Here is a 22,349-nt window from a genome sequence, read left to right as displayed (position 1 = left end):
CTCTCCAGGAACAGGATTGGAGTGAACCTACTGGAGGGTAGCTCTCCAGGAACAGGGTTGGAGTGATCCTACTGGAGGGTAGCTCTCCAGGAACAGGGTTGGAGTGAAAACCTACTGGAGGTAGCTCTCCAGGAACAGGGTTGGAGTGAACCTACTGGAGGGTAGCTCTCCAGGAACAGGGTTGGAGTGAACCTACTGGAGGGTAGCTCTCCAGGAACAGGGTTGGAGTGAACCTACTGGAGGGTAGCTCTCCAGGAACAGGGTTGGAGTGAACCTACTCGAGGGTAGCTCTCCAGGAACAGGGTTGGAGTGAACCTACTGGAGGGTAGCTCTCCAGGAACAGGGTTGGAGTGAACCTACTGGAGAGTAGCTCTCCAGGAACAGGGTTGGAGTGAACCTACTGGAGGGTAGCTCTCCAGGAACAGGGTTGGAGTGAACCTACTGGAGGGTAGCGCTCCAGGAACAGGCTTGGAGTGAACCTACTGGAGGGTAGCTCTCCAGGAACAGGATTGGAGTGAACCTACTGGAGGGTAGCTCTCCAGGAACAGGGTTGGAGTGATCCTACTGGAGGGTAGCTCTCCAGGAACAGGGTTGGAGTGAAAACCTACTGGAGGGTAGCTCTCCAGGAACAGGGTTGGAGTGAACCTACTGGAGGGTAGCTCTCCAGGAACAGGGTTGGAGTGAACCTACTGGAGGGTAGCTCTCCAGGAACAGGGTTGGAGTGAACCTACTGGAGGGTAGCTCTCCAGGAACAGGGTTGGAGTGAACCTACTGGAGGGTAGCTCTCCAGGAACAGGGTTGGAGTGAACCTACTGGAGGGTAGCTCTCCAGGAACAGGGTTGGAGTTAACCTACTGGAGGGTAGCTCTCCAGGAACAGCGTTGGAGTGAACCTACTGGACGGTAGCTCTCCAGGAACAGGGTTGGAGTGAACCTACTGGAGGGTAGCTCTCCAGGAACAGGGTTCTAGTGAACCTACTGGAGGGTAGCTCTCCAGGAACAGGGTTGGAGTGAACCTATTGGAGGGTAGCTCTCCAGGAACAGGGTTGGAGTGAACCTACTGGAGGGTAGCTCTCCAGGAACAGGGTTGGAACAGGGTGAACCTACTGGAGGGTAGCTCTCCAGGAACAGGGTTGGAGTGAACCTACTGGAGGGTAGCTCTCCAGGAACAGGGTTGGAGTGAACCTACTGGAGGGTAGCTCTCCAGGAACAGGGTTGGAGTGAACCTACTGGAGGGTAGCTCTCCAGGAACAGGGTTGGAGTGAACCTACTGGAGGGTAGCTCTCCAGGAACAGGGTTGGAGTGAACCTACTGGAGGGTAGCTCTCCAGGAACAGGGTTGAACAGTGAACCTACCTGGAGGGTAGCTCTCCAGGAACAGGGTTGGAGTGAACCTACTGGAGGGTAGCTCTCCAGGAACAGGGTTGGAGTGAACCTACTGGAGGGTAGCTCTCCAGGAACAGGGTTGGAGTGAACCTACTGGAGGGTAGCTCTCCAGGAACAGGGTTGGAGTGAACCTACTGGAGGGTAGCTCTCCAGGAACAGGGTTGGAGGGTTGAACCTACTGGAGGGTAGCTCTCAGGGTTAGGAACAGGGTTGGAGTGAACCTACTGGAGGGTAGCTCTCTAGGAACAGGGTTGGAGTGAACCTACTGGAGGGTAGCTCTCTAGGAACAGGGTTGGAGTGAACCTACTGGAGGGTAGCTCTCCAGGAACAGGGTTGGAGTGAACCTACTGGAGGGTAGCTCTCCAGGAACAGGGTTGGAGTGAACCTACTGGAGGGTAGCTCTCTAGGAACAGGGTTGGAGTGAACCTACTGGAGGGTAGCTCTCCAGGAACAGCGTTGGAGTGAACCTACTGGACGGTAGCTCTCCAGGAACAGGGTTGGGGTGAACCTACTGGAGGGTAGCTCTCCAGGAACAGGGTTGGAGTGAACCTACTGGAGGGTAGCTCTCCAGGAACAGGGTTGGAGTGAACCTACTGGAGGGTAGCTCTCCAGGAACAGGGTTGGAGTGAACCTACTGGAGGGTAGCTCTCCAGGAACAGGGTTGGAGTGAACCTACTGGACGGTAGCTCTCCAGGAACAGGGTTGAAGTGAACCTACTGGACGGTAGCTATCCAGGAACAGGGTTGGAGTGAACCTACTGGAGGGTAGCTCTCCAGGAACAGGGTTGGAGTGAACCTACTGGAGGGTAGCTCTCCAGGAACAGGGTTGGACATTTAGTCCTGTTCTAGAATGACCGCTTACCCATGTTATGAATAACGATATTCCCAGTACATGTACAGTCTATTTGTTCATCCGTACTCATTCCACTTTGGGAACAAAAGCATTTAAAAAAGACTGTTATTTTATTGTGTTTGTGTTTTGTCTGATGAATCCACAGGAAAAGTATTGTTTGTACTTTGAATGAAAATAATTGAACACAACGAAGAATCATATATCTCTGATATGACATGTTGTCTAGTCTATGTTTGAATCATCCAGAATTCTGATATTACAAACAGACGACTCACATTAAAGGGTTGTTTGATGTATACTGATGTGTGTGTTTGGCTGTGCTGCAGGTACAAGCGCCAGGAGTCTGGGCCGCGCTACAGCATTGGTCTGGAGCAGGATGAGTCCTACATCCCTCCGGGAGAGTCTCTCAGAGACCTCATAGAACAGTCCCAGAGTTCAGGCAGTGGCTCAGGTCTCCCCCTGCTGGTATGTTACACACACTGCATCCCTCTACCACCAGCTCACTGGTTGTATCCTCCCGAAGTCTGGATTTAATCAAGTCCCTTCACCGATTGTAAAGTAAATTACTGGTGTAAGAAACATTGTGAAAACTCCCACTAGCCCATGTCTAGACCAATGAAATACTTTGGATTTGTGGGAAGTAGTGAAGGAGTGTACACTTCAGGACAAGGGTTTGTAGGGAGTAGTGAAGCAGTGTACACTTCAGGAGAAGGGTTTGTAGGGAGTAGTGAAGGAGTGTACACTTCAGGACAAGGGTTTGTAGGGAGTAGTGAAGGAGTGTACACTTCAGGAGAAGGGTTTGTAGGGAGTAGTGAAGGAGTGTACACTTCAGGACAAGGGTTTGTAGGGAGTAGTGAAGGAGTGTACACTTCAGGACAAGGGTTTGTAGGGAGTAGTGAAGGAGTGTACACTTCAGGAGAAGGATTTGTAGGAAATAGTGAAGGAGTGTACACTTCAGGAGAAGGGGTTGTAGGAAGTAGTGAAGGAGTGTACACTTCAGGAGAAGGGTTTGTAGGAAGTAGTGAAGGGGTGTACACTTCAGGAGAAAGGAGATATTTGAAGGACACCCACACACCCAGGTAGGACAACTGATGAACAATACAATGATACAACTGATATGCTTGTGCTACGACAGAGGGTTTGTCAGTCTGTACAAAAATGTTTACACATGAGCTGTGTCTCCACAACGCTTTTGCAATTATTTTGTGCAGGAAAAACTCTCCATTGTATCACAACCATTTTGCCACGTGTGTGTTGCACGTCACTTCAGCACCACTTCAGTGCATTCTGGGCCAGAGAAAGCCTAACACTGTTTGTGTGCGTTCTGGGCCAGAGAAATCCTAACACTGTTTGTGTGCGTTCTGGGCCAGAGAAAGCCTAACACTGTTTGTGTGCGTTCTGGGCCAGAGAAAGCCTAACACTGTTTGTGTGCGTTCTGGGCCAGAGAAAGCCTAACACTGTTTGTGTGCGTTCTGGGCCAGAGAAAGCCTAACACTGTTTGTGTGCGTTCTGGGCCAGAGAAAGCCTAACACGGAACCCAAACCGGCTGTGTGCGTGCGCCATCGTGCATAAATGTATTTTGTCCCCCTACACCAAACACAATCACAACACGCCCGTTAAAATATCAAAACAAACTCTGAACCAATTACATTAATTTGGGGACAGGTCGAAAAGCATTAAACCTTTATGGCAATTTAGCTAGCTAGCCTGCACTTGGTAGCTAATTTGTCCTATTTAGCTAGCTTGCACTTGGTAGCTAATTTGGCATATTTAGCTAGTTAGCTTGCACTTGCTAGCTAATTTGTCCTATTTAGCTAGCTTGCACTTGCTAGCTAATTTGTCCTATTTAGCTAGCTTGCACTTGCTAGCTAATTTGTCCTATTTAGCTAGCTTGCTGTTGCTAGATAATTTGTCCTGGGATATAAACATTGAGTTGTTATTTTATCTGAAATGCACAAGGTCCTCTACTCCATCAATTAATCCGCACATAAAACTCCCCTCATTTATCACACAGTAGGGGGAAACTCCCCTCATTTATCACACAGTAGGGGGAAACTCCCCCCATCTACCACACAGTAGGGGGAAACTCCCCTCATCTACCACACAGTAGGGGGAAACTCCACTCATCTATCCCACAGTGTGGGGAAACTCCCCTCATCTACCACACAGTAGGGGGAAACTCCCCTCATCTACCACACAGTAGGGGGAAACTCCCCTCATCTACCACACAGTAGGGGGAAACTCCCCTCATCTACCACACAGTGGGGTGAAACTCCCCTCATCTACCACACAGTGGGGGGAAACTCCCCTCATCTACCACACAGTAGGGGGAAACTCCCCTCATCTACCACACAGTAGGGGTAAACTCCCCTCATCTACCACACAGTGGGGGGAAACTCCCTTCATCTACCACACAGTAGGGGGAAACTCCCCTCATCTACCACCAATGCAAAGGAACCTTGTCTGACATCGCCCTCCTCCCCTCTCCTCCTCCTCCTCCCAGGTGCAGCGCACCATAGCCAAGCAGATTCAGATGGTTAAGCAGATTGGAAAGGGCCGCTACGGAGAGGTGTGGATGGGCAAGTGGAGAGGAGAGAGGGTGGCCGTCAAAGTCTTCTTCACCACCGAAGAGGCCAGCTGGTTCAGAGAGACTGAGATTTACCAGACTGTCCTCATGAGACACGAGAACATACTGTGTAAGGAGAGAAAGTGGCTGTGTGAGATACACAATGCATTCGGAAAGTATTCAGACCCCTTGACTTTTTCTAGATCCAGGCTTATTATAAAATTAATAATTGTGTTTTTTTAGCAATATACACAATACCCCATAATGACAAAGAAAAACATTTTTTATTTTTGCAAAGGTATATAAAAAAAACTGAAACATCACATTTATGTAAGTATTCAGACCCTTTACTCAGTACTTTGTTGAAACATCTTTGGCAGCGATTACAGCCTTGAGTCTTCTTGGGTATGACACTAATAAGCTTGGCACACCTGTATCTGGGGAGTTTATCCCATTCTTCTCTGCAGATCCTCTCAAGCTCTGTCAGGTTGGAGGGGGAGCGTCACTGCACAGGTATTTTCAAGTCTCTCCAGAGATGTTCGATCGGGTTCAAGTCCGGGTTCTGGCAGGCCACTCAAGGACCTTCAGAGACTTGTCCTGAAGCCACTCCTACGTTGTCTTGACTGTGTGCTTAGGGTCGTTGTCTTGTTGGAAGGTGAACCTTCACCCCAGTCTCAGGTCCTGAGGGCTCTGGTGCAGGTTTTCATCGATGATCTCTCTGTACTTGGCTCCATTCATCTTTGCCTCGATCCTGACTCGTCTCCCAGTCCCTGCCGCTGAAAAACATCCCCACAGCATGATGCTGCCACCATTATGCTTCACCGTAGGGATGGGGCCAGGTTTCCTCCAGACATGATGCTTGGCATTCAGGCAAAATAGTTCAATATTGATTTCATCAGACCAGAGAATATTGTTTCTCATGATCTGAGAGTTCTTCAGGTGCCTTTTGGAAAACTCCAAGTGGGCTGTCATGTGCCTTTTACTGAGGAGTGGATTCTGTCTGGCCACTCCAACATAAAGGCCTGATTGGTGGAGTGCTACAGAGATGGTTGTCCTTCTGGAAGGTTCTCCCATCTCCACAGAGGAACTCTGAAGCTCTGTCAGTGACCATTGGGTTCTTGGTCACCTCCCCAACTTCTTCCATTTAAGAATGTTGGAGGCCACTGTGTTCTTGGGGAGCTTCAATTCTGCAGACATGTTTTGGTACCCTTCCCCAGATCTGTGCCTCGGCACAATCCTGTCTCGGAGCTCTACGGTCAATTCCTTCGACCTCATGGCTTGGTTTTTGCTCTGACATGCACTGTCAACTGTGGGACCTTATATAGACAGGTGTGTGCCTTTCCAAATCATGTCCAATCAACTGAATTTACCACAGGTACAGTAGACTCCAATCAAGTTGTCAAAACATCTCAAGGATGATCAATAGAAACAGGATGCACCTGAGCTCAATTTTGAGTCTTATAACAAAGGGTCTGAATACTTAGGTAAATAAGTTAGTTCTGTTTTATTTTTAATACATTTGCAAAAATGTATAAAAACCTGTTTTTGCTTTGTCATTATGGGGTATTGTGTGTAGATTGATGACGATCATTTTTTATTTAATCAATTTTAAAATTGGGCTGTAATGTAACAAAATGTGTAAAAAGGGAAGGGATCTGAAAACTTTCTGAATTCGCTGTACATATACTGTAATGCTATGATAGTGCTATAATGTTCTTCAGTTCCATATCGCTCAACTTCCCCTGTGTCCATCAGGCTTCATAGCGGCTGACATCAAGGGAACAGGCTCGTGGACCCAGCTCTACCTGATCACAGACTACCATGAGAGTGGATCTCTGTACGACTACCTCAAGTCCACCACACTGGACACCAAGGCCATGCTACGACTGGCCTACTCCTCAGTCTCGGGCCTCTGTCACCTCCACACAGAGATCTTTGGCACCCAGGGCAAGCCGGCCATCGCCCACAGAGACCTGAAGAGCAAGAACATCCTGGTGAAGAAGAATGGAGCCTGCTGCATCGCTGACCTGGGCCTGGCCGTCAAATTCATCAGGTAGGGAGGGAGAGTGTTATTGTGTGCGTGCCAGTCGATCGATTGTCCCTCATAATTGATTAATTCCATTCAACCAAACTATTTGCATGAGAGTATCATAGTGTCACAATGGACAACAATAATTTGAAAATGTTCATGGAAATACAAATAGGAAAATGAAATTAAAAACTAAACAAACAAAAAAATCGAATATAACATGGTCTCCCTCTGTTCTTCTCCCTCCATCACTATCTCTCATCTCATCTAACATCTCTCCCCTGTTCTTCTCTCCCTCCATCACTATCTCTCATCTCATCTAACATCTCTCCCTCTGTTCTTCTCCCTCCATCACTATCTCTCATCTCATCTAACATCTCTCCCCTGTTCTTCTCTCCCTCCATCACTATCTCTCTCATCTCATCTAACATCTCTCCCCCGTTTTTCTCTCTCTCCCTCCATCACTATCTCTCATCTCATCTAACAACTCTCCCCTGTTCTTCTCTCCCTCCATCACTATCTCTCTCATCTAACATTGCTCCCTGTTCTTCTCTCCCTCCATCACTATCTCTCATCTCATCTAACATCTCTCCCCTGTTTTTCTCTCTCTCCCTCCATCACTATCTCTCATCTCATCTAACAACTCTCCCCTGTTCTTCTCTCCCTCCATCACTATCTCTCTCATCTAACATTGCTCCCCATTCTTCTCTCTCTCCATCACTATCTCTCTCATCTCATCTAACAACTCTCCCCTGTTCTTCTCTCCCTCCATCACTATCTCTCTCATCTAACATTGCTCCCCGTTCTTCTCTCTCTCCATCACTATCTCTCTCATCTCATCTAACAACTCTCCCCTGTTCTTCTCTCCCTCCATCACTATCTCTCTCATCTAACATTGCTCCCCGTTCTTCTCTCTCTCCATCACTATCTCTCTCATCTCATCTAACAACTCTCCCCTGTTCTTCTCTCCCTCCATCACTATCTCTCTCATCTAACATTGCTCCCCGTTCTTCTCTCTCTCCATCACTATCTCTCTCATCTCATCTAACAACTCTCCCCTGTTCTTCTCTCCCTCCATCACTATCTCTCTCATCTAACATTGCTCCCCGTTCTTCTCTCTCTCCATCACTATCTCTCTCATCTCATCTAACAACTCTCCCCTGTTCTTCTCTCCCTCCATCACTATCTCTCTCATCTAACATTGCTCCCCGTTCTTCTCTCCCTCCATCACTATTTCTCTCATCTAACATCTCTCCCCTGTTCTTCTCTCCCTCCATCACTATCTCTCTCATCTAACAACTCTCCCCTGTTCTTCTCTCCCTCCATCACTATCTCTCATCTCATCTAACACCTCTCCCTCTGTTCTTCTCTCCCTCCATCACTATCTCTCTCATCTCATCTAACATCTCTCCCCTGTTCTTCTCTCCCTCCATCACTATCTATCTCATCTAACATTGCTCCCCATTCTTCTCTCCCTCCATCACTATCTCTCTCATCTAACATCTCTCCCCATTCTTCTCTCCCTCCATCACTATCTCTCTCATCTCATCTAACAACTCTCCCCTGTTCTTCTCTCCCTCCATCACTATCTCTCTCATCTAACATTGCTCCCCGTTCTTCTCTCTCTCCATCACTATCTCTCTCATCTCATCTAACAACTCTCCCCTGTTCTTCTCTCCCTCCATCACTATCTCTCTCATCTAACATTGCTCCCCGTTCTTCTCTCCCTCCATCACTATTTCTCTCATCTAACATCTCTCCCCTGTTCTTCTCTCCCTCCATCACTATCTCTCTCATCTAACAACTCTCCCCTGTTCTTCTCTCCCTCCATCACTATCTCTCATCTCATCTAACACCTCTCCCTCTGTTCTTCTCTCCCTCCATCACTATCTCTCTCATCTCATCTAACATCTCTCCCCTGTTCTTCTCTCCCTCCATCACTATCTATCTCATCTAACATTGCTCCCCATTCTTCTCTCCCTCCATCACTATCTCTCTCATCTAACATCTCTCCCCATTCTTCTCTCCCTCCATCACTATCTCTCTCATCTCATCTAACAACTCTCCCCTGTTCTTCTCTCCCTCCATCACTATCTATCTCATCTAACATTGCTCCCCGTTCTTCTCTCCCTCCATCACTATTTCTCTCATCTAACATCTCTCCCCTGTTCTTCTCTCCCTCCATCACTATCTATCTCATCTAACATCTCTCCCCTGTTCTTCTCTCCCTCCATCACTATCTCTCTCATCTAACATTGCTCCCCGTTCTTCTCTCCCTCCATCACGATCTCTCATCTCATCTAACATCTCTCCCTCTGTTCTTCTCTCCATCCATCACTATCTCTCATCTCATCTAACAACTCTCCCTCTGTTCTTCTCTCCATCCATATTTCTCCCTCTATTTTTCTATCGATCACTATCTCTCTCATTTAATCTAACATGGTTTCCCTCTCTCCCTCCCTCCATCCCTACCTCTTCTTTCTACCATCCCAGTGACACCAACGAGGTGGACATCCCTCCCAACACCAGAGTGGGCACCAAGCGCTACATGCCCCCAGAAGTCCTGGATGAGAGCCTCAACAGGAACCACTTCCAGTCCTACATCATGGCCGACATGTACAGCTTCGGCCTCATCCTCTGGGAGATCGCCAGGCGCTGTGTCTCAGGAGGTACTGTAACCAAGTAGTTTCACCCTAGATGCTGATCTCGTGGCAGTTTAGCATTTTTCCCAATTATGGTTGAGGTTAGGATTGGGGAGGGAAAGCTGATCCTAGATCTGTACCTAGGGGAAACTGTCTCAGGAAGTACTGTAGAGCTTTTAGCGAAATTAGATCAGATCTACATTGTGGTATTTATGTGTTCCAGGTATTGTAGAGGAGTACCAGCTACCGTACCATGACCTGGTGCCCTCTGACCCCTCGTATGAGGACATGAGAGAGGTGGTCTGCATCAAGAGGTTACGACCTTCCTTCCCCAACCGTTGGACTAGCGACGAGGTAAGCCAGTCACACATACACAGACACACATAGAGTCACATAAGCATGTAAACACACACACACCAACCACACACACACACACACACACACACACACACACACACACACACACACACACACACACACACACACACACACACACACACACACACACACACACACACACACACACACACACACACACACACACACACACACACACACACACTTTAGTTAATCCAAAAACTAGAGCTGACTGTGTTTTGTTGTGCCCCCTACAGTGCCTTAGGCAGATGGGCAAGTTGATGACGGAGTGTTGGGCCCACAACCCGGCCTCTCGCCTCACGGCACTGCGCGTCAAGAAGACCCTGGCCAAGATGTCCGAGTCTCAGGATATTAAACTGTGATGGCCGGGAGGGACACTCCAGGCGTGGGGGAAACACGTCACCACGGACCGACAGCCAGGGCTCTGCTCCGCTCTACCCACAGTCCTCTGCTGCATGGGGGGTCAGGAGGACCAGAAGCCAGCAGTGCATCACAGGGAGCCTCACCCCGGGCCACGGTCACTCAGAGAGAAGGAGATAACTGTCCGTAACCCCTGGAACCCCTTGAACTGTCATGATGAACTACTTGTTTAGATACTGAATACCTGGGGCAGGTATTGCCTTTTTAAAGCGACCTGCTATGATCATGTTTGGTTGGCTTAGACAAAGAGGACACAAGCCAAGTGGGTTTTATTTGTGCTTTCTGTGAAAGCTGCTCTAGTTTTGGATGATGGGCCAGTGGTGGCCGGAGGAAGGAGGTGGGGAACTGCATGAGGAGGGTGGAGGGTGACCCCTTCAGGCGCATCACAGGATGACAGCAGGAGGAATCAGCTGACAATCTGAAGCCATAATCAAGTGTTGATTTAGATTTTGGGGTGTATTTATTAGTGCAAACGGTAGAAAAACATTTTGCACCACAAAAGTTTTTCAACAAAAACAAGCATTTCTTATTGGACAATTTTAGGTTAGTCCCTCTCCATTTTAGCCAGTTGGCTTCTGTTTGGTTCCTAGTGAATACACCCCTGTTGTTGTCCAGTAGTTTACCAAGGTAAACCATGGTGTGTCTGGGGTAAAGGGGAGTTTTTTTCTTCACTATGAGTACATTATAAAGTGTCAAGTACTGATTCACTGTGGCCTCATTTGTAAAAGTAGCTTAATTTTTATGTACGCCACAAATAAAGATATTCAAATGATATCATTTCAAATTCAAATTGTATCGGCAATAAAACATTTAGGTGACAATGTCTTTGGTATTTATCATCTGATTTGACCCTACCAGGGACCCCATGCACATCACACAGGTACTTTAGTCACATGGTTAGTTAAAGGGACAGTTCTCCCTTAAGTCAGAATGTTGACACCGTTTGACCTTAGACCAATAAAAACAACCGATGTATATGAAAACGCCAGAAATATGAAAACAGCAAATATATAAACCTGGTATTTTTTTAATTTATTAGGATCCCCATTAACTGTTGCGATAGTTACTCTTCCTGGGGTCCACATGCAACATGAAATAATACAGAACATTTATAAACAAGAACAGAACTAATCAATGTAAAACGTCACACATATCAGTAAATACACACAAAATATCCAGGTCAAATAAGGGAGAGACACTGTTGCTTTCTGAAACCAGGTTTGCTGTTCACATTTTTTAGTTAGCAGACACTCCTATCCAGAGTGTCTGCTAGTAGTGAGTGAACACATTTTCATACTTGTTTCATTCTGGTCCCCTGTGGGAATCAAACCCACAACCCTGGCATTGCAAGCGCCATGCTCTACTAGCGGAGCTACATGGGACACTTGACCGGTCTGAGATGGAAGGAAGTTCCATCCATTCATGGCTCTATATAATACTGTACGTTTTCTTGAATTTGTTCTGGATTTGGGGACTGTGAAAAGACCCCTGGTGGCATGTCTGGTGGGTTAAATGTGTGTGTGTGTGTGCTGTGTGTAAGTTGATTATGAAAACAATGTGGAATTTTCAATACTGTTTCTTCTAAAAACAAGAAGCGATGCGGTCCAGTCTCCTCTACTTTTAGCCAAGAGAGACTGGCTGCATAGTATTGATATAAGCCCTCTGATTACAGTGAAGAGCAAGCCGTGCCGCTCTGTTCGGGGCCAACTGACCACATGACTGGACAATAATCCAGATAAGATAAAACTAGAGCCTGCAGGACTTGCTTTGTGGAGTGAGGTGTCAACAAAGCAGACCATCTCTTTATTAAGGACAGACCTCTTTCCATCTTTACAACCATTTCATCTATATGTTTTGACCGTTTACAATCTAAGGTAACGCCAAGTAATTTAGTCTCTTCAACTTGCTTAACAGCCACACTATTCATGATCAGATTCAGCTGAGGTCTAAAACTTAGGGAATTATTTGTACTAAATACAATGCTCTTAGTTTTAGAGATGTTCAGGACTAGTTTATCACTAGCCACCCATAATAAAACTGACATGCGACTCTTTGTGTAGGTTTGAAGTGACTTGACTAGCTGTGATTGCTGACACAGGGTTGAATCATCAGCATACATGGACACATGCATTGTATCTGGTCAAACACTATTCTTTTCAGAAGTTTGCTAAGAGTCGGCAGCAAGCCGATTGTTCGGCTGTTAGAACCAGCAAAGGGTGCTTTACCATTCTTGTGTAGTGGAATGACTTTGGCTTCCCCCAAGTTTTGAGGACAAACATTTTCATCCAGCTTTTCATCTATGTTGTCAATACCAAGTGGTTTTTCATTATTGATGAACAAACAAAAAAAATCCCCCTCACCCACACTAACTTTACAACAAGATGGCGTCGACAGACATGACAGCTCTGCTTCTAACTTTGCAATACTTTGTTTTTTGTGTGTTATTTCTTACATTATCAGCCCAGAATGTTTTTGGTGTTATTACATACATCCAGAAATAACTTTAGGATATGTGAGTGGTGGTAACTCACCAGCATTACGAGCAGGAATACGACTTTCCCAAATTGGATCGTCTGGTTTGCTTAATATAAGGGATTTGAAAGGATTTATAGTTTTACTTTTGATACTTAATTATATCTTAAAACAAATACTTTTACTCAAGTATGACTGTTGGGTACTTTTTCCACCCCTGCAGCCAGCTGGGTTCTCAGTGCATCGCACAGACAGGAATTTCTATTTATTTTACCTTTATTTAACATGGCAAGTCAGTTAAGAACAAATTCTTATTTTCAATGATGGCCAAGAAACAGTGGGTTAACTGCCTGTTCAGGGGCAGAACAACAGATTTGTACCTTGTCAGCTCGGGGATTGGAACTTGCAACCTTTCGGTTACTAGTCCAACACTCTAACCACCGCTACCCTACCGCCCCAATATATAAATAAAGAACTCTCCAGAAGAAGAAAGGCTTATTATTATTATAAAGGCGGTGGTGTATGTTTCATGATTAACTACTCATAATGTGATTGTGATAACATATCCTGGGGCCGCATTTATTGTAGCTGAGGATTTTAACAAAGCAAATTTGAGGAAAGCGCTATCGGAGTTCTATCAACACATTGACTGTAGTACTCGCTCTGTAAAAACATTGGACCACTTATACAACCCCCTTTCGAGATGCCTACAAGGCCCTCCTCCGCCCTCCCTTTGGCAAATCAGATCACGACTCCATTTTGCTCCTCCCTTCCTATAGGCAGAAACTCAACCCTGGTCTGACCAATCGGAATCCATGCTTAAAGATTGTTTTGATCACGTGGATTGGGATATGTTCCAGGTAGCCTCTGAGAATAACATTGACGTATAGATGGACACGGTGACTGAGTTCATGAGGAAGTGTATAGGTGATGACGTTCCCACTGTGACTATTAAAACCTACCCAAACCAGAAACCGTGCAAACATGATAGCATTCACGCAAAACTGAAAGTGCGAACCACCTCATTTAACCATAGCAAGGTGACTGGGAATATGGTAGAATACAAACAGGGTAGTTATTCCCTCCGTAAGGCAATCAAACAGGCAAAACGGCAGTACAGAGACAAAGTGGAGTCACAATTCAATGGCTCAGACACGAGACGTGGTGTGGCAGGGGTTTACCTGGAGTGCAAAATTGCTAACTTCGAGTGTGAGGTCATGTTGGTGAGGTCATGGTGGTGAGGTCATGGTACACAAATAGGTATGGAGAAATGCTAATGGAGGTAAGAGGGGTACACTGCAACCATACCACAACATGGTTAAAGTAGCAAATGGACAGTTTCTCTCAGTCCTGGGTAGCTGGTTCACAGTCATAAACATTGACGGTTTTAATCTGACCTGGGATTTTGTAGTCGCTAGCGACACAGACCAGTGTGCACTGATCGAGACAAACTTCCTGGTAAAATATGGGTCTGTACTTGATTTGAGAAAGAAAACATGTTGTGTTTTGGGGAAACAGATTCTGTTGATTTTCAGGGGAGGGGCATGGGGAGTGTGTAAAGGGTTTGTGATGAATGACACGATTATCCCCTCCGGAAGTGAAATGTTTATAACTGGTAAAGTTGAGGGGACAATGACAAAACTGAGGGTATTCTTGAGCTCTGCGTTTTAAGTCACTGATACTGTACAAGTAACCTGTTGGCAGCATTTGGCGTTTGCAGCTTTAGTGAAGGGGAAACTGTCAGTGTGTGTGATGAATGTTACTCCGCAATCACAGTTACTGAAAGAGGGCACTGAACTGGGGGGTTTCTCTATCTGGGAGAAGGGTAGTGAAGACACTATCGTTGCTAGCCTACAGGATTCTAACCAGCCGCCATACTCTCGCACCACAGCAAAGTGGGACATAGAACATTTAATGCAAGAGCTGGACATAGATTGCAGCTGGGAGCTGTATAGGAAATGGTGGGAAGGTATGTTGGAGTGTTTAGGACTTGGTGAATTTGACTTGGGCTGCACAAAACTAGTCCAGCATAAGATTGACATAGGGGACACCAGGCCTATCAAACAAGCGTTGAGGCGGGTGCCTGTTCATCTGCAAGAAGAGTTTGACAAGCATTTGCAGGACGTGTTTGAAAGGGGAATAATTAGCCCACCCATCAGTCCATGGCCAGCACCAGTGTTTTTAGTAAGAAAGAAGGACGGCTCAATCAGGTTATGTGCGGATTACAGAAGGTTAAACGGAAAAAAAAGATGCTTATCCACTTTCTAGGATTGACGAGACCTTGGACTCGCTTGCCGGTGCTCAGTGGTTTTCCACTTTAGACTTAACCAGTGGCTACTGGCAAGTCGAGGTACTGGCAAGTCGAGGTACTGGCAAGTCGAGGTACTGGCAAGTCGAGGTACTGGCAAGTCGAGGTACTGGCAAGTCGAGGTACTGGCAAGTCGAGGTACTGGCAAGTCGAGGTACTGGCAAGTCGAGGTACTGGCAAGTCGAGGTATACACCGAGGATCATTGCAAAACTGCTTCTGAGACAAAGAGAGGGCTTTTCAAATTCCAGGCCATGGGGTTTGGGTTGACAAATGCACCAAGCATCTTCCAGCGTCTCATGCACCTGGTTTACAATGAACAACATGCTTGGTGTACTTAAATGACATCATGGTGTTTGGTTGTACATTCAAAGAACATGTGAAGTGTTTAGACAAGGTTTTCAGCAGACTGGAGCAGGCAGGACTTAAGGTGAAGCCATCTAAGTGCCATTTGTTCAGGTCGCAGGTGAGCTACCTGGGACACATCCTCTCGGCTGAGGGAGGGTCCACTGACCCCATGAAAACAGAGACAGTCAGGTCATGGCCTAGCCCTAGCCCCAAGTTGCTGACAGAAGCAAGAAGCTTTTCTAGGCCTGGCGTCACACTACAGGAGGTTCATAACAGATTTTGCCGCTATGACGGAGCCTTTGTGCAGATTGTGGGAAATGTTTGAGCGGAACGCAGTGTGTCAGGTGGCCTTTAATTAATTCAAGTAAAAACTTACCACATCCTCCACACTGGCCAGACCCAAATTTAGATTTCATAATGGATACTGATGCATGTCGCACAGGCATAGGGGCAGTCCTCTCCCAGAAACACGAGGGTAGAGAGCCAGTCAGGCACTGTCAAAACAGGAGGGGAAGTATTCAACTACCAAAAAGGAGCTTCTTGATGTGGTAATGTTTCTTAAACACATCAGACACCTTTTTCTGGAGAGGAAACAGGGAAATGATCACAGCTCACTGAGGTGGCTGAGTAACTTCAAACAGCCTGAGGAACAGTTGACTAGATGGTTGGAGATACTGGATCACTTTGACTATGATATTGTCCAGAGGCCAGAGAGACTGCACAGTAATGCAGATGGTGTGTCACGCCGACAAACACACACACACACACACACACACACACACACAGACGGTGAACACAGCCGTCTCACAGGAGGCCACTGTCAATCTGAGAGCCATCGTAAACAAGCCTTAGGATGTCACTATTGAGCCTGCAGTTGGAGCTCAAATGAGCCGGGCAGTACCCCAAAATGCAGCTTTCCTTTTGGAAGGACAGGATAGACACCCAATGGTCTCCTAGTTAAAGAAATGACACAAAGAGTGTAGAGCAGAGCTCCCTGTGGAGTTGCAATCAGAGCCAAAGTTCAGGCCTTTCAAACAAGTGTGGGGGTCATTACATGTGAAGAATGGGGTGTTATTCCTTGAGAGTAAAAACTATGAGACAGATGACACCATCTGGAGAGGGGTGGTACCAGATGAGCTTGTTCATGAGGTACTTGCCTTCATCCACAATGATAGAACAGGAGGCCATTTAGGAGTAGAAAAACTCACCAGTAAAATCAGAGTAAGATTTTATTGGCCAGGTTAGCAGAGAGCCATAAAGCAGTGGTGTAAGGGCTGTGTGGCATGCACTGCGTATAAGTTACAGGGTCCAGCCCCCAGACCACCCATGACAAGTTATGTCACAGGCCGCCATTTTGAGAGACAAAATGGGTCCATTTACAGAGATGAGATGAGGTAATTATGGTAGTGGTAGTGTCAGATAACTTTACTAGGTGGTCAGAGGCATATGCCATGGCCAATCAGGAAGCAGTAATAGTGGGCAAGAAACTAGTAGAGGAATTTGTGTTGAACTAGGCATTCCTCTCTCTATGAACAAAATCCAAACCTCTCCATACCACCCACAATCAAATGGTTTAGTGGAAAGAATGAACAGAACTCTGATCAATATGATGTCATTTTTTGTTGATGACAATCAAATAAATTGGGAGGAGTTACTCCCATATGTGATGCTGGCATACAGGAGTAGTGTTCACTCTTTGGTGCTCCTGAGTGCCGCAGCTGTCTAAGGCACTGCATCTCAGTGCTAGAGGTGTCACTACAGACCCTGGTTCGATCCCGGGCTGTATCACAATCGGCAGTGAATGGGAGTCCCATAGGGCGGCGTACAATTGGCCCAGCGTCGTCCAAGTTAGGGGAGGGTTTGGCTGGGGTAGGCCGTCATTGCAAAATACGAATTTGTTCCTAACTGACTTGCCTAGTTAAATAAAAGTTAAATATATATATATTCCACGGGGTTCACACCATACATGGTGCTTTTCAGTACTGAAATGACATTACCAGTTCATGTGGTTCTGGAAACATTATGTGTCTCAGTATGTGCAAAAGGTGCAAGGGTATTTAAGCACTCTAAGGGAAGCTGTAAAGAGAAATCACATAAAAGCCACATGTAAACAAAATAAATACATTGATCTCAAGGTGACACCCCAGAGGTATGAGGAAAATGAATATGTGTGGCTTAGAGACTACCACAGGGGATCACTCAAACTGAGACAGAAATTCAAGTGTCCTTTCAAAACTGAAAAGAAACTGTCAGAGGTGCTGTATGAAGAACAGTGTAATGGACCTTATCATGCTTATCATGCTTATCATGTACACTACAACAGGCTCAAACCTTACTTGGGTTTGTTTCAAAGCATGAGGTCACTGGCACGGGACAAGAGACTGAGTTGAGCACTGACTCATTTGTGCCTAGTCAGACATACTACCCCTTCAAGAGAAGGGTGGGGGACATTGTGAGACTGTGGGTTCCAAGGGATGTTAATGTCTCAGTGGAATGGGAACTGGACACTGTCAGGAATGAAAGCTCAGTTGAAGACACAGAGACTCTTACAAAGCAAATGGACGTGAACACTGAGTTGCCCTGTGCACCTGGAAGAGAAAGTGTCTCCTTTGAGACGGGTCTAGCACCTGAGTCAATTACAGCAGAAGATCACATGGGTCAGGGGGGTAGAACCCAAATAAAGTATGAAGTTTACATACAGTTGGGTTGGAGTCATTAAAACTTGTTTTTCAACCACTCCAAAAATTTCTTGTTAGCAAACTAACAAAAGGCACAGGCCTTTTTAGGCCTGTGCCTTAGCCTTATTAGGCCTGTGCCTTTTTAGGCCTTAGCCTTATTAGGCCTGTAAAGAGATATGTTGATGAGACAGAGACTAACCAACTACAGTTGTGGCTGATTTGTGGCTGATTTTCTGATGCATATTCAAGTTAAAAGCGAGACGTGTGTAGAGTTCATATTCGCATTGTAATATGTTACTGAACACCGGGCAATTTGGCTTACTTCAATGACGTGTTTGGCCTAATGTAGGACTGACTCTAGCTCTGGTCCATGGCGTTAGGTCCAGGGCACATTCCTCCACTATTAATATTAGTGGACCAGAGCTAGACTAGCTCATGCATTAACATAAGACCACATCAGTACTCATTTTCAGCGTTGCTTATAAATATAATTTATTAACAGTCTTAAAAATTCTTTCTTACACTTTGTACAGAAACTGAGGAGATGCAAAGCATTTTGGGAGAGACAGCGGTGACGTCATGAAGACAAACTAGAGGACGACAACCTCACTACACGAACACAAATTATATCATTCATAATTTTGAATCAGATAATCAAATAAAATGCACTTACTAGCACAGCTCTATTAATATCATTTGTTTGTAAAGGATGCCAAGTTTGCATAGTAGACACAGCTTTTACCAAAAACAAAATAAACCAAACTGGTAAACATACAAACTAGTATCTAACTGTACTGCTCTTTTTATATACTGTACTGAAACAGCCATGTATTTAACTGTGGTATTCTGTACATCATAAAACATTTACATACTTTGATATCTTCTAACGCAGGCTGTCACATTAACATCCCTGTGTTGTATATTTCACTTTGTTGGTCAACATGCACTCTTTTCTTTCTTCATGAAAAAATATCCCTTTTTAATTCTTTCAGCATTCACCCTGTTAATGTGTCGTGGAACATGTGGTCATATGTGGCAACGTGGACATTTTGAAACAGGCTGCAAGTGTGAGCGCTTTTCAAACTATGATCCTCTGCGTCCCCGTAGTCCACGTATTCACGGTTCAGTTTGTTATTGGCTTCTATTTTACCTTCCTGAAAACTTTGTCTATGCTATTAGCTGAGCAGGTTCCCCACATCTACACAAACAGCTTAATGTGCAGCTTTGTCTTCCATTCTAAAGTGTTGTTTTGAGCCCCACATTATGACAGTGAAGAAATGCATACTGTAAGTATCGTAATACGATGTGGGACAGACTAGTATCGAACACATATACTGATATTGAAAGTTGTATGTAGTCATTGCATGTATTTGATCCTATAGCCTGGTCCCCAGATCCTTGTATGCTATCAAATCAACTCATTGTCATGCCAAACTAGTTATTCTATGGGAAAGATTTTTATTTTCTTTGAAACCAAAATCAAACTCGTCTTTTGAATGACATCAAGTGAGATAATGAAGGACAGAATGTAGAAAATAGCTAGTCAAATAGCCATTGCCATTATTCAACTATGTACCTGTATAAGTTGGGAAAATAAGGCAGTCCAACTTAATGCAAACTGAGGCTTTTATGTCCACAATTCATTGCATCTTTTCTCCATATTACCGTATTGGCCTCTCCGCTCTGGTCTCAGATCAGTTTGATATGGTGTAACTCAAGAGCAGAAACAGGCAGTCCCACCCGCTCCAGGGTGACGTTTCCTCTAGGTACAGCTTTGACTCCTCCAATCATAACCTTAACCATTAGTCGGGGAAATGCAAAACTGACCCAAGATCAGCGTCTAGGGGTAACTTCACCGTACTCCAGTCCCCACCCACACCCACTTTATTCTCTATCAGTAAGACCCAGATATGCTTGACCTCAATATTTCTCTGCACATTTATCCCCAACAAAAGCGGCCAGTGCTCAAATGCACAGTTGTTCTGCAAAATAGGCCATTTCGAACAACAAAGCTAATGTGTTAGCTAGCCCCCTCCCTACAGTTCACAGCTCTAACTGAAAATAAATCACAATACAAATGAATAATGATTAACAATAAAGCAATAGTATAATGCCATTAGAATGTACTTGTTATTCATGTATTTACACGGTTCAGACACGATTATAAGATAGATGTTGTTATTTTTCCAAAGGCCACAGGATGGCGCTAGAGATCAACAAAAACCACAACGAAACAAATTAGACAAAAGGGTAGCAAGACATAAGAGTTTCTTCACCACACCTTGAATCCTGAAATTAAAATAATGATTAAACATATTTAGGGAAATCAACACAAGCTAAATGTAATCAACAGAACCAATGTATGGGTAGTATTGGTGGTGCGGATCAAATGGATTGCATTCGGTTCTCCATATCGCATAACTGCATTATTCCAAGGACTCCACTTCAATACTTGTCCCTTTTCGCTTCCTGTCTGTCTCCCTATTCTGACTGAGCGACAGTCACTGAGTAGCCTACATACGTTAGTAAAGTCTGAAGTAGGAAATCATCCACATATATGGACAGCAGAATAGACCGTTTCCTAGGAAACTGTGTAAAGAAAAGCAGACTGTACCAAGGAACGCACAGCCAAGGATAACAATGGGATCTCCAGGATTTGTTTTCTTTCTGTTGTCCCCCAATACAAAATAATCACAGCAAAGAGAACGACTCGGATCACACATCAACAACAAGGTCTTTTTGCTCACTAATTTCTCCCACCCACACATGTTTTTTTTGTCCTGCCCATTGCCATGGGTGACAGTCAAGACATTGTCTGTCTGTGCGTTGGTCTGTTTGTGTCCGTCGGTGTCTGTGACTCAGACACACTCAGATGGACCCTGGTCCGGTCCTCGGGTGTCAGTGCTCCGTCGTCATGGGACCAGGCTGTCGTGGCGACCCATCTCCTCCAGCACGGCGGCCAGTCTGTTGAGGTTCCCGTCTGGGAAGTGTTGGGCCTCCCACAGGTCCAAGATCACCCCTGTGGGACTGGACTTGGTGGCAAAATAGTTCAGATACCTGAGAGACAACAAGAGACACCTTTGTGGTAAAAAACAGGGTCACGTTCATGTCCAACATCATAATGCAGCCATCTTTAGAGCAGTTCTCTCTCCACCCCTCTGCTTAAGGATGAGGCTGCTCCTGCTTAGACGTGACTAACTTGATGAGGCTGCTCCTGCTTAGACGTGAACTAACTTAAGGATGAGGATGCTCCTGCTTAGACGTTAACTAACTTAAGGATGAGGATGCTCCTGCTTAGACGTTAACTAACTTAAGGATGAGGCTGCTCCTGCTTAGACGTTAACTAACTTAAGGATGAGGCTGCTCCTGCTTAGACGTTAACTAACTTAAGGATGAGGATGCTCCTGCTTAGACGTTAACTAACTTAAGGATGAGGCTGCTCCTGCTTAGACGTTAACTAACTTAAGGATGAAGATGTTCCTGCTTAGACGTTAACTAATTTAAGGATGAGGCTTCTCCTGCTTAGATGTGAACTAAATGAATGATGAGGAGGAGGATGCTTAGACGTGAAATAAATTCAGGATGAGGATGCTCCTGCTTAGATGTGAACTAACTTAAGGATGAGGATGCTCCTGCTTAGATGTGAACTAACTTAAGGATGAGGATGCTCCTGCTTAGATGTGAACTAACTTAAGGATGAGGATGCTCCTGCTTAGACGTGACTAACTTGATGAGGCTGCTCCTGCTTAGATGTGAACTAACTGAATGATGAGGAGGAGGATGCTTAGATGGGAACAAACTTAAGCAGCCTCTGCCTTCCCCCCCAGTGCACAGTCAGAGAGGAGGGGGGAGAGGCTTGCCTTTAGGACCCCGCTTCTGCCTGCTCTCCCTTCCTCATCTTCTGTTGCTCGCTTGTCTCACTCTCTCCATCCACTTGTGTGTTAGCTGTCTTAATCTAAAAAATGTATCTTGGTGATCAACATGGGTCTATGTCTGATGTCTTGCTAACCACTGCTTCTCATTGGATTAACCCACTCGAGGACAGTCATAGCTTGCCTACATAGGCAAGGGTCACCACAATTATGGATGATGTAGGTGGTGAGGATGTGACATTGTGTATTTATAAGGTGGTGTGCAAGGCTGTAGGGTGCAGTTGGCCCTATACACTGATCTTGGGTCAGTTTTGCATTTCACCCAATAACGGTTAGGATTGTAGGATGGGAAGCTTTATGTATGTACAGCGCCTTCAGAAAGTATTCACACCCCTTGACATAT

At 45.5% G+C, this 22,349-nt stretch overlaps 2 protein-coding genes across 7 annotated transcripts in view; one reads left to right on the top strand and one right to left on the bottom strand.

Annotated features, from left to right (window-relative positions):
* The window catches only part of bmpr1ba (bone morphogenetic protein receptor, type IBa), a 163,553-nt gene extending 152,458 nt beyond the window's left edge, over positions 1 to 11,095 (top strand). For all 5 annotated transcript variants that reach the window (XM_046348112.1, XM_046348110.1, XM_046348111.1 and 2 more), the window contains 6 exons: positions 2,562 to 2,700; positions 4,739 to 4,931; positions 6,557 to 6,854; positions 9,324 to 9,499; positions 9,696 to 9,826; positions 10,087 to 11,095. In XM_046348112.1, the coding sequence (XP_046204068.1) occupies positions 2,562 to 2,700; positions 4,739 to 4,931; positions 6,557 to 6,854; positions 9,324 to 9,499; positions 9,696 to 9,826; positions 10,087 to 10,212 (1,063 nt within the window). In that variant the 3' untranslated portion in view covers positions 10,213 to 11,095. The remainder of the gene's footprint in view (positions 1 to 2,561; positions 2,701 to 4,738; positions 4,932 to 6,556; positions 6,855 to 9,323; positions 9,500 to 9,695; positions 9,827 to 10,086) is intronic.
* Positions 11,096 to 18,546: 7,451 nt separating this feature from the next.
* The window catches only part of unc5ca (unc-5 netrin receptor Ca), a 359,680-nt gene continuing 355,877 nt past the window's right edge, over positions 18,547 to 22,349 (bottom strand). For both annotated transcript variants that reach the window (XM_046348101.1, XM_046348102.1), the window contains one exon: positions 18,547 to 21,131. In XM_046348101.1, coding sequence (XP_046204057.1) covers positions 20,987 to 21,131 — 145 coding nt within the window. In that variant the 3' untranslated portion in view covers positions 18,547 to 20,986. The remainder of the gene's footprint in view (positions 21,132 to 22,349) is intronic.

Source organism: Oncorhynchus gorbuscha, linkage group LG04 (assembly GCF_021184085.1).
Source record: "Oncorhynchus gorbuscha isolate QuinsamMale2020 ecotype Even-year linkage group LG04, OgorEven_v1.0, whole genome shotgun sequence".
Taxonomy (NCBI): domain Eukaryota; kingdom Metazoa; phylum Chordata; class Actinopteri; order Salmoniformes; family Salmonidae; genus Oncorhynchus; species Oncorhynchus gorbuscha.
The sequence above is the reverse complement of the archived record's forward strand: the minus strand, read 5'-3'. Positions and strand labels throughout refer to the sequence as shown.